The 14,341-nt window shown below is 41.0% G+C and overlaps 1 protein-coding gene across 1 annotated transcript; it reads left to right on the forward strand.

Annotated features, from left to right (window-relative positions):
• Positions 1-1,422: 1,422 nt before the first annotated feature.
• LOC113757173 lies at positions 1,423-2,904 on the forward strand. Its single transcript, XM_027300582.1, has 2 exons — positions 1,423-1,826; positions 1,893-2,904. The coding sequence occupies exons 1-2, from the start codon at positions 1,423-1,425 to the stop codon at positions 2,902-2,904; spliced, it is 1,416 nt and encodes a 471-aa protein (XP_027156383.1).
• The last annotated feature ends 11,437 nt before the right edge of the window (positions 2,905-14,341 follow it).

Here is a 14,341-nt window from a genome sequence, read left to right on the forward strand (position 1 = left end):
AAACCCTGTGTTGTTATTTGACTTGTATGAATGTATTTGGGTTTATGATTTCATTTTGTGGTTTGTAATGTATAAGTGTAATTATGTTTTAATCTGATTGGAGATGTACGTAAGAGTGGATGTTCAGTTGTCCAATGGTAATGTTATCTCTGAAGTTAATGTGTTCTTAGTGTTTTGGTCGTTTAAGGATTGGCTTGTTCGGGTGAAGAATTTTGTAATGGTTTAAGTTGTACGTCGGAAGGGTTTAGCCAGTTTCCTTGCGTAAGCCCTGGCGAGAGTTAGGCAGGCGACCCACCAACCCTCTGGTTCGCCTTAGGGAGAAGTGGGGTCGTCACAGTTGGTATCAGAACCTAGGTTAGAAAAGTTATTTGAATGATATATTAGATGTGTTAGAAACCCTGAATTTTTTTAGAGTTAAGAAGTGAGATAATTAGACATATCTTGAGTAGTACTTGAGCAAGTTAGCTTTTTAAGCATTAACCTTTGGACTTGGGTTATTTTGCAGGTATGGAAACGGAAACGGACATGCTAATGGTAACGGATTGGCTAATGGACATGTAGAGCCTCTTAGGTCCATCTCCTATAGGCCACGAGACGGAGGATCTCGTATACGTTATACACCAGCTGATAGGTACCCCCGATGTCAGTGTAGGATCACATATGCCTACCCTAACGAGTTGGTGCTGTCTTTAGACGACGAACATCGCCAGCTGAGGGATGCTAATCACACTTTGACCCAGGACGTCGAGGAGTTGAGCATCATGGTTGATACTCAGCTTGACCGCATAGTTGATCTAGAGCAGAGGTTAGCAGCCGAGAGGGCTAGGTCAGAGGTCGCTCGTGAGGAATTAGAGAGACAGAAGTCTCAGTTGACTCGAGTAGCTGAGGAGGTACGAGATAGGAGTGCTGGTATCATGACTGACGCCACTATGATGATAGACGAGGTCATGGGTATTATTCAGGGTACTGCTCAGGCGGGTGTTAGGGAGGACCCGGAGGAGGATCCGGAGGAGAATCCGGAGGAGGACCCTGTGGAGGACGTTGCCCCTGGCAGCCCTGCTGAGGGTTAGACTAGGTTTGATTTGCTTGTAACTAAGTATTCGGGGTTAGATAGGGTGACACTAGTTTAGGTCATAACATTTTGTCTAGCTTGATGGCCTACTTTTGAGGCACTACATCCCTATTTTTGGTTTAAGGGATTGTTTGTATATATTTGTTAAACTTATGTGCCATACTGTTGGAGAGCACCCTAACTTGCTATTTGTATGAATCTCGGTATGTGAATATGTGTTAAGTGTTCTATTTTCCTTTTCCTTAATGTTCATATTGATTTTATTTACAAAAAGAAAAAAAAGATTAAATTAATTAATTAAAATATCCTCGCTTAATTGCTTAATTTTTATCAATAGGCATAACTAGGTTATGGATCGACAAGTTAGAGGTAAAGAACGTGGGAGATCAACTAGACAACACCCTGAGGTTAGTGGTGATAGGGAACCTGAGGTCAATCAAGACCATGGTCAAGAGGGCGTGGCCGGAGACCCAGTGGCCACCGCGATCAATAGAATAACTGATGTCTTAGAGCGCATGACTGAGTACCAAGCCCTTGGACCGGTGCATCACCAAGGAGGCCCAATCGATACTGAGGATCGGGCATTAGAGAGATTCTTGAAGTTTGGACCTCCCACGTTTTATGGAGGACCAGAACCTGAGGTAACAGAAGGTTGGTGGGAGAGGATTTCTGACATTTTTACAGCTCTAAATTATGCGGAGGAGAGACAAGTGACTTTCGCAGCATTCCAGTTTGAGGGAGCTGCTCGTTCCTGGTAGAACCTAGTTAGGGTTAATTGGGACAGGAACCATATTCCTAGAACCTGGGCGAACTTCACAAGGGAGTTCAACGCCAAGTTTCTTCCCCCTTTCATCCAAGAGAAAAGAGAGGATGACTTCATCAAGTGTAGGCAGGGGGCGGTGAGTGTCGCCGAATATGAGATTCAATTCACGAAACTGTCCCGTTTTGCTCCTGAATTGGTAGCCACGGAGCAAAGGCGTATAAGGAGATTTGTGCAGGGACTAAACGTGGAGATCCAGGAGGGATTAGCTGCTGTTCGGATAGACACCTTTGTTGATGCAGTAGAGAGAGCTCAAAGGGTTGAAGTTGCCAAAGCTCAAGTAAAATCTTTCCAGGCTAAGAAAAGATTTGCCCCTAGCAGCAGTCGAGAGCTGACTTATGCAAATGCTCCACCGGCCGAATTGGGTCGAGGAACGGGTGGAGTAAATAGTCCTGGAGCACCACGAGGCGCTCTAGCGAGAGGAGTTGGGGCAAGAGGTGCCGGGGAAAGAGATACCGGAGCTAGAGGAGGATCAAATGGAAGGGGTCAACCTAGGAATGCCTCGCAAGGAGGTCGTGTGACAACCCCTCAGGTAACTTGTGGGTATTGCAGGAAAACTGGTCATACCGAGGACGGATGCTGGAGGAAAGAAGGAAAGTGCTTGAGGTGCGGAAGTAGCGAGCACCGGATTGCCGGTTGTCCGAAAACACAAGAAGGTGGTACCCCGAGTGCTAGACAAGCCACTTCTGGAGGAAGTAAGCCGAAGGTTCCTGCCAGGGTGTACGCCATAAACGATCAACCCGTACCTGATTCCTCGAAAGTTGTGGAAGGTACTCTTCCAATCTTTCACCGATCAGCTAGAGTACTAATTGATCCTGGCGCAACTCATTCATTTGTGAATCCAACTTTTATGTCCGGAATTGATGTAAAACCTGTTAGATTACCCTTTGATCTTGAAGTTAGGACACCCATGGGTAATAAAAGCATAATCACTACCCTGACCTATAAGAACTGCGAATTCTGGGTTGGAGAGCGTAGAATGCTAGTAGATCTAGTCAGTTTGGACATATAATGGTATGATGTTATTATAGGAATGGATTTTCTAGCTCATTACCATGCTAAGCTTGATTGTAGAGCAAAAGTGTTAGAATTTTGGATTCCCGGGGAAGCAACCCTGAAATTGGATGTGAAAGGCAGGTTAGCATCGTCTGCTATGAATTCGGGAATTCGGGCAAGGAAAATGTTGTATAAAGGAGCGCAAGGTTTCTTAGCCTTCCTGATTAATGCTCCCAGTGACCAAGTAAAGTTGGAAGATGTGCCAGTGGTAAGGGAATATCCAGATATTTTTTCTGAAGAATTAAAAACATTACCTCCAGAGAGAGAAGTGGAATTCAAGATTGAACTAGTGCCGCGAACGGCTCCGATTTCTAAGACTCCGTACCGAATGGCTCCTACAGAGCTAAAAGAATTAAAAATTCAATTACAGGATTTATTGGAGAGAGGTTTTGTTAGAAAAAGTGATTCGCCATGGGGAGCACCTGTTCTATTTGTTAAGAAAAAGGATGAAAGTTTGAGATTATGTATTGATTATCGAGGATTAAATGAAATTACAATTAAAAATAAATACCATCTACCACTGATTGACAGCCTATTCGACCAGCTGCAAGGATCAGTAGTTTTCTCCAAACTGGATTTGAGGCAAGGGTATTATCAGTTGAAAATTAAGAAGGAAGACATACCTAAGACTGCTTTTAATACAAGATATGGACATTTTGAATTTGCAGTTATGCCATTTGGATTAACCAATGCACCAGCTGCCTTCATGAACTTAATGCTGAGAGTCTTTAAAAAGTACTTGGATCAGTTTGTAGTAGTTTTATTGATGATATCCTAATATATTCTAAGACTCGGGAAGAACATGCTAAACACTTGGAGATAGTTCTGCAGATCTTAAGAGAGCATAAGCTGTATGCTAAATTTAGCAAGTGCGAGTTTTGGCTGGAAAATTTTTTTTTTCTAGGGCACAAAGTTTCTAAAGATGGAATTGCCGTAGATCCGGCAAAAGTTGAGGCAGTCACAACGTGGAAGCAGCCAGAAACTCCAACAGAGGATAGAAGTTTCTTGGGTTTAGCAGGTTATTACAGGCGGTTCATCAAGGACTTTTCGAAGATTGCTGGACCTATGACAGAGCTGACAAAAAAAAATAATAAGTTCATTTGGACTCCAAAGTGCGAGTCAAGCTTTCAGGAGTTAAAGAAACGCTTAACATCAGCTCCTGTTTTGGCATTGCCTGACGGAGTAGAAAGTTATATCGTATACTCTGATGCCTCTAGGGAAGGTCTAGGATGCGTACTAATGCAAAAGGGTAAGGTAGTTGCCTATGCCTCTAGAAAATTGAAGCCTCACGAACAAAATTACTCAACGCATGACCTAGAACTGGCCGCAGTGGTCTTTGCCTTAAAGAAATGGAGGCATTACTTGTATAGTGTGACCTTTGAAGTTTATACGGACCACAAGAGCCTTAAGTACTTGTTCTCCCAAAAGGAATTGAATTTGAGACAGAGGCGGTGGGTAGAATTTTTAGAAGATTATGATTGTTCTATCAACTACTACCCAGGAAAAGCCAACGTGGTAGCAGACGTTCTAAATAGAAAGGCCCAAGTAGCGGGGTTAATGGTAAAAGAATGGGACATGTTAGAAGACGTTAGTATTTGGAACCCTCGCTTGGAGAGAATGAAGATTTTATTTAGGAACTTATCGTTGAAGTCACCATTATTGGAGCGTATTAAGGAGGCACAGAAAACGGACCTTATAATCCAGAAAAAGTTGGAGAAAGTGCAAAAAGGAGAAACCCTAGACTTTAAATTAGGGTCTGAAGGAGTGTTAAGGTTTCGAGATCAAATTGTGGTTCCAGTTGATGAAGGGTTAAGGAAAGAAATTCTAGAAGAATCACATCGATCAAGGTATACTATACACTCAGGAGTGAACAAAATGTATCACGATGTGAAAGAGTTATATTGGTGGGATGGTTTGAAAAAGCACGTGGCGAAATTTGTACAAAAATGTCTGATATGCCAACAAGTAAAAGCTGAACATCAGAAACCCTCTGGTCTATTGCAGCCACTAGAAATTCCCGAATGGAAATGGAAACACATAACCATGGATTTTGTAAAGGGATTGCCTCGAAATAAAAAAGAATGTGATGTGGTTTGGGTGATAGTTGACAGGCTTACCAAGTCCGCACATTTTCTACCTGTGAGCATGAGCTTTTCTTTGGAGAAACTAGCCAAGTTGTACACAGAAGAGATCATGAGATTGCATGGTATTCCTATAAGCATTGTGTCTGATCGAGATCCATGGTTTGTTTCACGTTTCTGGCAGAAATTTCAAGAGACATTGGGGACCAAGTTAAAATTTAGCACTGCTTATCATCCCCAAACAGACGGACAGTCAGAAAGGAAAATTCAGACTTTGGAAGATATGCTGAGGTCGTGTATATTGGATTTTGGAGGTAAATGGAGTCAGTATATGACCTTAGTAGAATTTGCCTATAATAACAGCTATCACGCTTCAATTCAAATGGCACCTTATGAGGCATTGTATGGGAGAAGGTGTCGATCTCCGATTCATTGGGATGAAGTGGGAGAGAAGAAAATTTTAGACCCAACGGCTATATCTTGGATGGAAGAAACTCATGAGAAAGTGAAGCTAATTAGAGAAAGGCTTCAAACTGTCCAAAGTCGACAAAAGAGCTACGCCGACACAAGGAGGAAAGATTTGGAGTTCAAAGTAGGAGACAAAATTTTCCTAAGAGTTAAACCCTTGAAGGGCGGAGTAGTGTCCAAAAAGGGTAAGAAGCTAAAGCCAAAATATATTGGACCTTTTGAAATTTTGAAATGAATCGGTAAAGTGGCGTATCAGTTGAGATTGCCTGCGAGCATGGCCAAGGTTCACAATGTATTTCATGTTTCTATGCTTAAGAAATATCACCCTGACCCAAGCCATGTGTTGCAATTGGAAGAAATTGAGGTGGATGAGTCGTTAACTTATGAAGAAGGAGCAGTTAAGATTTTGAAAAGAGAAGTGAAAGAATTGAGAGGTAAGAAAATTCCTTTGGTGAAAATTATATGGAGAAATCGTGGAATAGAGGAGGCAACTTGGGAACTAGAAGAGGATATGCAGAGAAAATACTCCGAATTATTTCTTTAGAAGGTGAGGATTTTGAGGACAAAATTCATTTAAGGGTGGAGGATGTGAGAACCTTGAAAAAATATATATATATATATACATATTGCATTTGCATTTTAGACTTTTAACAAATTTTATTTTCATTTGTTCTTAAGTAAGTATGGAAAAAAATATAATAATTCTTATGTTACAAATAATTTAATTGTGCAAAATATTAAACTATTTGAACTTTGCCAAGTTAAAATAATATTTCTTGATGTAGATTGTTTTATTGCTTTAATATTAATTTTTTGAATTCTGATCGCTAATTCTAAGTGTTAATAATGTTAAGTGTCAACGGGAACCTAGAATTAAGACGAAATCGATTTTAGGTCAAAACCCTTTATAATTTCACTTAGGACGTTAAAATCTCGATAATTGAATTTTTGCGAGATTAGTATACTAGTAGGCTATCAAATTTCATTTGAGGTAAAGTTTTGGAATTAGATTATGAGTGAGGACCTAAGTGGAAGGTCGGACAAGATGTTAAAAGACCAAATTAGCCTTCCTCCATCTCAAATTAACCATGCAGTCATGGAACTTCATTGGGCAAGCTTCAAATCCAAGCACTTCCATACTGCCGGCTCATCCCACTACACCCACACCACTACATCAACTCCAATTCACCACAACAATTCCATTTCCATTTCCTTCTTCTGCCACGAACCGAGAGTGAAGTGAGAGAAAGAGCCGAGCTCTTTATTTTTTTTCTTTCTGTCCGTAAGCTAGAGAGAAAAGAGAGAGACTTACCGTTCTTCCTTCATTCCATCCGTGAGCTGGTGAAGAGGACCGAGAGCCAACACTTCCTCCATTTCATTTGTAAGATTGAGCAAGGGAGAGAGAGAGTCGGCAAGCTGCATTTCTGAACTGTCCGAGAGAGAGAGAGAGCAAGAGGTAGTTTGTGCGAGCTATCTGTCTTCATCTTCTTCATCACTGCCGAGAACTGACCATTTCCTTCCTCATCTTCAACCACTTGTGATCAACTCCAACAACCAACACCACAGCCTGCACTAACCGAGCTCAGACCAGCCATACCCGAGTTCCTTAGCAAGCCGAGAGGAGGGAAAAATTGCAGCTGCTTGTCGCGTGAGTTGAGTTTCAAGTTGAGGTAAATTCTGGACTTAGACTAGTTAATTATAGGTAGACGAAGTTGCTTATGAGCATGCATGTGATGGTTGTGCAGTTGGATGATGAATTAAGTCACAGGAAAATCTGATTATGAAGAAAATGGGAATTGCCGAGAGATTGAGCTGGGAATTGCAGCTTTAATTTGTTAATTTGAGGTGATCTGAGCCTAGATGTGTGTTTAGCTAACTAAAAACTGGATGATTAAGCTTTGCATGAGGTTAATCAGCCTTGAATAAGCAAGAAAATCGAAGCGGTGTAGAATCTGCTTGCATGCAAGCCAACCGAGAAGCCTTGGATGAAATTCTGGTTGGTTGATGATTTTTTTTTATGATGTCCGAGCCTGGTTTTGGATTAAACTGATAGTTAATTAGTTATTTGGTCATGCATGTTGCTGATTGAGCCGTGGATGAAAGAAAAAAAAAATCTGAATTTCTAGAGTTACTTGTGAGTTAAGCTGGCCGTGACTTTCCTTTATGTTTTGAGTTGAATTTCCGGTTGATTTGTTGTAAGAAGTGATTGTTTGATGCCAAGAACTAATAATTGATGAAGCTCTTGGCCATTTGAGTATTTTTTTACAAGAGTCAAATTTTGGTGGAATCGTTTAAGTGATTTGGCCGAAATGCACTTGGAAAGTCCATGACTTGTGGTTTGGAATTGTTTTGATGTCTTGGACTTCCTTTGTTTAATTTTTTTTTCTTGATTAGAATTGAACTTGTTGAGACCTAGGGCTAATGATTGATGAAACCCTAGTGAAATTGATGTTTGAATTGTGATTTTTCTATATTGACAAATTGGAATATAATGTGCAAGTAAATTAGAATCGTGAAGGCCGTTTTGGTCCTTTGAATTCGAGTACTTTTTAACCAAGCTTTGTTGAAATATTTTGTCCTAGTATCAAGCTATAGAAATTGAGTATAGTACGATAATGCTAAAATTCGAGTGTCGGGACTTTTAAAACCTTGCCAACTAGTTAATTCTTTCCTTTGCTTAAACTAGCCTTATTACCTTTAGGAAATAATTACATTAACTTCTAAACTCTAGATTTTTCGTAAAATTGTCCCTGACTAGTTGTTTTAGGGGAAAGTTGTTAAAAACACGAGATTTTAATAACTTTAAATGAAAGGCGTAGAAAACTTGTCCGGCAAGAAACCTTATTTGAAGTAAGGGGGTTCTGGTTTGCACCTCTAGAAAGAAAGTACCTTCAAAGAAATCATACGAAATACTTTATCACTTTTACTAGTTTAAATTCTAAGAGAATTGTGGATTTACTTTGAGAAGATAAACTAGTTATATACCGGATAATCTTTCATATATAAACCAAGAACTTGTATAGTAAAACTTATAGTTTTAAAACTTGGTCTTTTAGGGTTTAGCGAGGACGTGGACTTCGATTCCCAACTTGACTTTTGAGCTTCACTTTTGGTGAGTGTCCTTGCTTGTTCTATGTTTATCTTGTTAAAGTGCTTTCTTGACTTGTTATGTGATAATCGGATAGTGGTTTTCCTGATCCATCGAAATGGGCAGTGTGTACTTTATCGCACTAGCCCTTTCGAGTGGTGATTTGCTTGAAATGTTTTCTCGAATATTTTGCTCGCTCTAGTTAAGTACTGAGTGGGGGAATGTACCACACCTGAGGGTGGGAGGGCCTCTTATCCTAACTCAAGTATCAAAAACCTTGCAACTATTGACTGGAGTGTGGACTCATCAACTAAACCACCAGGCAGGGGAATGTACCACACCTTAGGGTGGGAGGGCCTCTTATCCTGACTTGGTAACCACTTGTTGTGACGTCGTTGGGTGAATCCCTCGACTAGGCCATAAAAAGGTATACTCGAGTAATACCAAACTCTCTCGTGAGAAGAATGGGCCCGGTGGGAATAAGTTGGTCGGAGCATGTTAAGGAAAAAAAAATCTACTAGGACTTTAGATAGTGAGAGTTGACGGAGGGTTAACTGCGGTTAAATTTTGATCAAGTTCGTGGAAAATGGCTCCTGAGAGCCCTGTATCCTACCTTGTGCTGTTATACGCTTTCCTACTTGTTGAATTTTAGTTTGGAGCTATTATTTGCTACTTGTTTTATATGATAGCATGTTTGGGGCACCACTGAGTTTTAGCTCACCCCACGTTACTTGTTTTCCTAAACAGGTTCTGGCATTTGAGAGACCTGAAGTCTGCCTTTACCTTTTATGAATGTTGTTTTGAATCAGACAATGTATCTTTCGTCTTGGGTTGCCACTTGAAGTTGGAAAAGTGCAAACCCTGTGTTGTTATTTGACTTGTATGAATGTATTTGGGTTTATGATTTCATTTTGTGGTTTGTAATGTATAAGTGTAATTATGTTTTAATCTGATTGGAGATGTACGTAAGAGTGGATGTTCAGTTGTCCAATGGTAATGTTATCTCTGAAGTTAATGTGTTCTTAGTGTTTTGGTCGTTTAAGGATTGGCTTGTTCGGGTGAAGAATTTTGTAATGGTTTAAGTTGTACGTCGGAAGGGTTTAGCCAGTTTCCTTGCGTAAGCCCTGGCGAGAGTTAGGCAGGCGACCCACCAACCCTCTGGTTCGCCTTAGGGAGAAGTGGGGTCGTCACAGTTGGTATCAGAACCTAGGTTAGAAAAGTTATTTGAATGATATATTAGATGTGTTAGAAACCCTGAATTTTTTTAGAGTTAAGAAGTGAGATAATTAGACATATCTTGAGTAGTACTTGAGCAAGTTAGCTTTTTAAGCATTAACCTTTGGACTTGGGTTATTTTGCAGGTATGGAAACGGAAACGGACATGCTAATGGTAACGGATTGGCTAATGGACATGTAGAGCCTCTTAGGTCCATCTCCTATAGGCCACGAGACGGAGGATCTCGTATACGTTATACACCAGCTGATAGGTACCCCCGATGTCAGTGTAGGATCACATATGCCTACCCTAACGAGTTGGTGCTGTCTTTAGACGACGAACATCGCCAGCTGAGGGATGCTAATCACACTTTGACCCAGGACGTCGAGGAGTTGAGCATCATGGTTGATACTCAGCTTGACCGCATAGTTGATCTAGAGCAGAGGTTAGCAGCCGAGAGGGCTAGGTCAGAGGTCGCTCGTGAGGAATTAGAGAGACAGAAGTCTCAGTTGACTCGAGTAGCTGAGGAGGTACGAGATAGGAGTGCTGGTATCATGACTGACGCCACTATGATGATAGACGAGGTCATGGGTATTATTCAGGGTACTGCTCAGGCGGGTGTTAGGGAGGACCCGGAGGAGGATCCGGAGGAGAATCCGGAGGAGGACCCTGTGGAGGACGTTGCCCCTGGCAGCCCTGCTGAGGGTTAGACTAGGTTTGATTTGCTTGTAACTAAGTATTCGGGGTTAGATAGGGTGACACTAGTTTAGGTCATAACATTTTGTCTAGCTTGATGGCCTACTTTTGAGGCACTACATCCCTATTTTTGGTTTAAGGGATTGTTTGTATATATTTGTTAAACTTATGTGCCATACTGTTGGAGAGCACCCTAACTTGCTATTTGTATGAATCTCGGTATGTGAATATGTGTTAAGTGTTCTATTTTCCTTTTCCTTAATGTTCATATTGATTTTATTTACAAAAAGAAAAAAAAGATTAAATTAATTAATTAAAATATCCTCGCTTAATTGCTTAATTTTTATCAATAGGCATAACTAGGTTATGGATCGACAAGTTAGAGGTAAAGAACGTGGGAGATCAACTAGACAACACCCTGAGGTTAGTGGTGATAGGGAACCTGAGGTCAATCAAGACCATGGTCAAGAGGGCGTGGCCGGAGACCCAGTGGCCACCGCGATCAATAGAATAACTGATGTCTTAGAGCGCATGACTGAGTACCAAGCCCTTGGACCGGTGCATCACCAAGGAGGCCCAATCGATACTGAGGATCGGGCATTAGAGAGATTCTTGAAGTTTGGACCTCCCACGTTTTATGGAGGACCAGAACCTGAGGTAACAGAAGGTTGGTGGGAGAGGATTTCTGACATTTTTACAGCTCTAAATTATGCGGAGGAGAGACAAGTGACTTTCGCAGCATTCCAGTTTGAGGGAGCTGCTCGTTCCTGGTAGAACCTAGTTAGGGTTAATTGGGACAGGAACCATATTCCTAGAACCTGGGCGAACTTCACAAGGGAGTTCAACGCCAAGTTTCTTCCCCCTTTCATCCAAGAGAAAAGAGAGGATGACTTCATCAAGTGTAGGCAGGGGGCGGTGAGTGTCGCCGAATATGAGATTCAATTCACGAAACTGTCCCGTTTTGCTCCTGAATTGGTAGCCACGGAGCAAAGGCGTATAAGGAGATTTGTGCAGGGACTAAACGTGGAGATCCAGGAGGGATTAGCTGCTGTTCGGATAGACACCTTTGTTGATGCAGTAGAGAGAGCTCAAAGGGTTGAAGTTGCCAAAGCTCAAGTAAAATCTTTCCAGGCTAAGAAAAGATTTGCCCCTAGCAGCAGTCGAGAGCTGACTTATGCAAATGCTCCACCGGCCGAATTGGGTCGAGGAACGGGTGGAGTAAATAGTCCTGGAGCACCACGAGGCGCTCTAGCGAGAGGAGTTGGGGCAAGAGGTGCCGGGGAAAGAGATACCGGAGCTAGAGGAGGATCAAATGGAAGGGGTCAACCTAGGAATGCCTCGCAAGGAGGTCGTGTGACAACCCCTCAGGTAACTTGTGGGTATTGCAGGAAAACTGGTCATACCGAGGACGGATGCTGGAGGAAAGAAGGAAAGTGCTTGAGGTGCGGAAGTAGCGAGCACCGGATTGCCGGTTGTCCGAAAACACAAGAAGGTGGTACCCCGAGTGCTAGACAAGCCACTTCTGGAGGAAGTAAGCCGAAGGTTCCTGCCAGGGTGTACGCCATAAACGATCAACCCGTACCTGATTCCTCGAAAGTTGTGGAAGGTACTCTTCCAATCTTTCACCGATCAGCTAGAGTACTAATTGATCCTGGCGCAACTCATTCATTTGTGAATCCAACTTTTATGTCCGGAATTGATGTAAAACCTGTTAGATTACCCTTTGATCTTGAAGTTAGGACACCCATGGGTAATAAAAGCATAATCACTAGCCTGACCTATAAGAACTGTGAATTCTGGGTTGGAGAGCGTAGAATGCTAGTAGATCTAGTCAGTTTGGACATAAAATGGTATGATGTTATTATAGGAATGGATTTTCTAGCTCATTACCATGCTAAGCTTGATTGTAGAGCAAAAGTGTTAGAATTTTGGATTCCCGGGGAAGCAACCCTGAAATTGGATGTGAAAGGCAGGTTAGCATCGTCTGCTATGAATTCGGGAATTCGGGCAAGGAAAATGTTGTATAAAGGAGCGCAAGGTTTCTTAGCCTTCCCGATTAATGCTCCCAGTGACCAAGTAAAGTTGGAAGATGTGCCAGTGGTAAGGGAATATCCAGATATTTTTTCTGAAGAATTAAAAACATTACCTCCAGAGAGAGAAGTGGAATTCAAGATTGAACTAGTGCCGCGAACGGCTCCGATTTCTAAGACTCCGTACCGAATGGCTCCTACAGAGCTAAAAGAATTAAAAATTCAATTACAGGATTTATTGGAGAGAGGTTTTGTTAGAAAAAGTGATTCGCCATGGGGAGCACCTGTTCTATTTGTTAAGAAAAAGGATGAAAGTTTGAGATTATGTATTGATTATCGAGGATTAAATGAAATTACAATTAAAAATAAATACCATCTACCACTGATTGACAGCCTATTCGACCAGCTGCAAGGATCAGTAGTTTTCTCCAAACTGGATTTGAGGCAAGGGTATTATCAGTTGAAAATTAAGAAGGAAGACATACCTAAGACTGCTTTTAATACAAGATATGGACATTTTGAATTTGCAGTTATGCCATTTGGATTAACCAATGCACCAGCTGCCTTCATGAACTTAATGCAGAGAGTCTTTAAAAAGTACTTGGATCAGTTTGTAGTAGTTTTATTGATGATATCCTAATATATTCTAAGACTCGGGAAGAACATGCTAAACACTTGGAGATAGTTCTGCAGATCTTAAGAGAGCATAAGCTGTATGCTAAATTTAGCAAGTGCGAGTTTTGGCTGGAAAATTTTTTTTTTCTAGGGCACAAAGTTTCTAAAGATGGAATTGCCGTAGATCCGGCAAAAGTTGAGGCAGTCACAACGTGGAAGCAGCCAGAAACTCCAACAGAGGATAGAAGTTTCTTGGGTTTAGCAGGTTATTACAGGCGGTTCATCAAGGACTTTTCGAAGATTGCTGGACCTATGACAGAGCTGACAAAAAAAAATAATAAGTTCATTTGGACTCCAAAGTGCGAGTCAAGCTTTCAGGAGTTAAAGAAACGCTTAACATCATCTCCTGTTTTGGCATTGCCTGACGGAGTAGAAAGTTATATCGTATACTCTGATGCCTCTAGGGAAGGTCTAGGATGCGTACTAATGCAAAAGGGTAAGGTAGTTGCCTATGCCTCTAGAAAATTGAAGCCTCACGAACAAAATTACTCAACGCATGACCTAGAACTGGCCGCAGTGGTCTTTGCCTTAAAGAAATGGAGGCATTACTTGTATAGTGTGACCTTTGAAGTTTATACGGACCACAAGAGCCTTAAGTACTTGTTCTCCCAAAAGGAATTGAATTTGAGACAGAGGCGGTGGGTAGAATTTTTAGAAGATTATGATTGTTCTATCAACTACTACCCAGGAAAAGCCAACGTGGTAGCAGACGCTCTAAATAGAAAGACCCAAGTAGCGGGGTTAATGGTAAAAGAATGGGACATGTTAGAAGAGGTTAGTATTTGGAACCCTCGCTTGGAGAGAATGAAGATTTTATTTAGGAACTTATCGTTGAAGTCACCATTGTAGACACCAAATTTTTAAATAATTTGTATGTTGCATCTAATTCATGATTTTTGTTTTAGATTGTCTGCATTTTAGTTGTTACCTTTTTTATTTGTCTTTTATTTGCTAATTATTTGTCATATTAATTTTGTTCACGTTTTAGTTTTAGTTTTAGTTTTAAGTTTTAACGTAAAATTTGTGAAAAAAAAAAAGAAAAAAAAGAGGGAAATTGATGAAAAATGGAAAATTGTGCTTTGTTGATTTAGTTTATTTAGTTTCTATCAATGTTAATTAAATTATTTTTTGTTGTTTTT

Source organism: Coffea eugenioides, unplaced genomic scaffold, assembly GCF_003713205.1.
Source record: "Coffea eugenioides isolate CCC68of unplaced genomic scaffold, Ceug_1.0 ScVebR1_2802;HRSCAF=3898, whole genome shotgun sequence".
In the NCBI taxonomy this organism is placed as follows: Eukaryota; Viridiplantae; Streptophyta; class Magnoliopsida; order Gentianales; family Rubiaceae; genus Coffea; species Coffea eugenioides.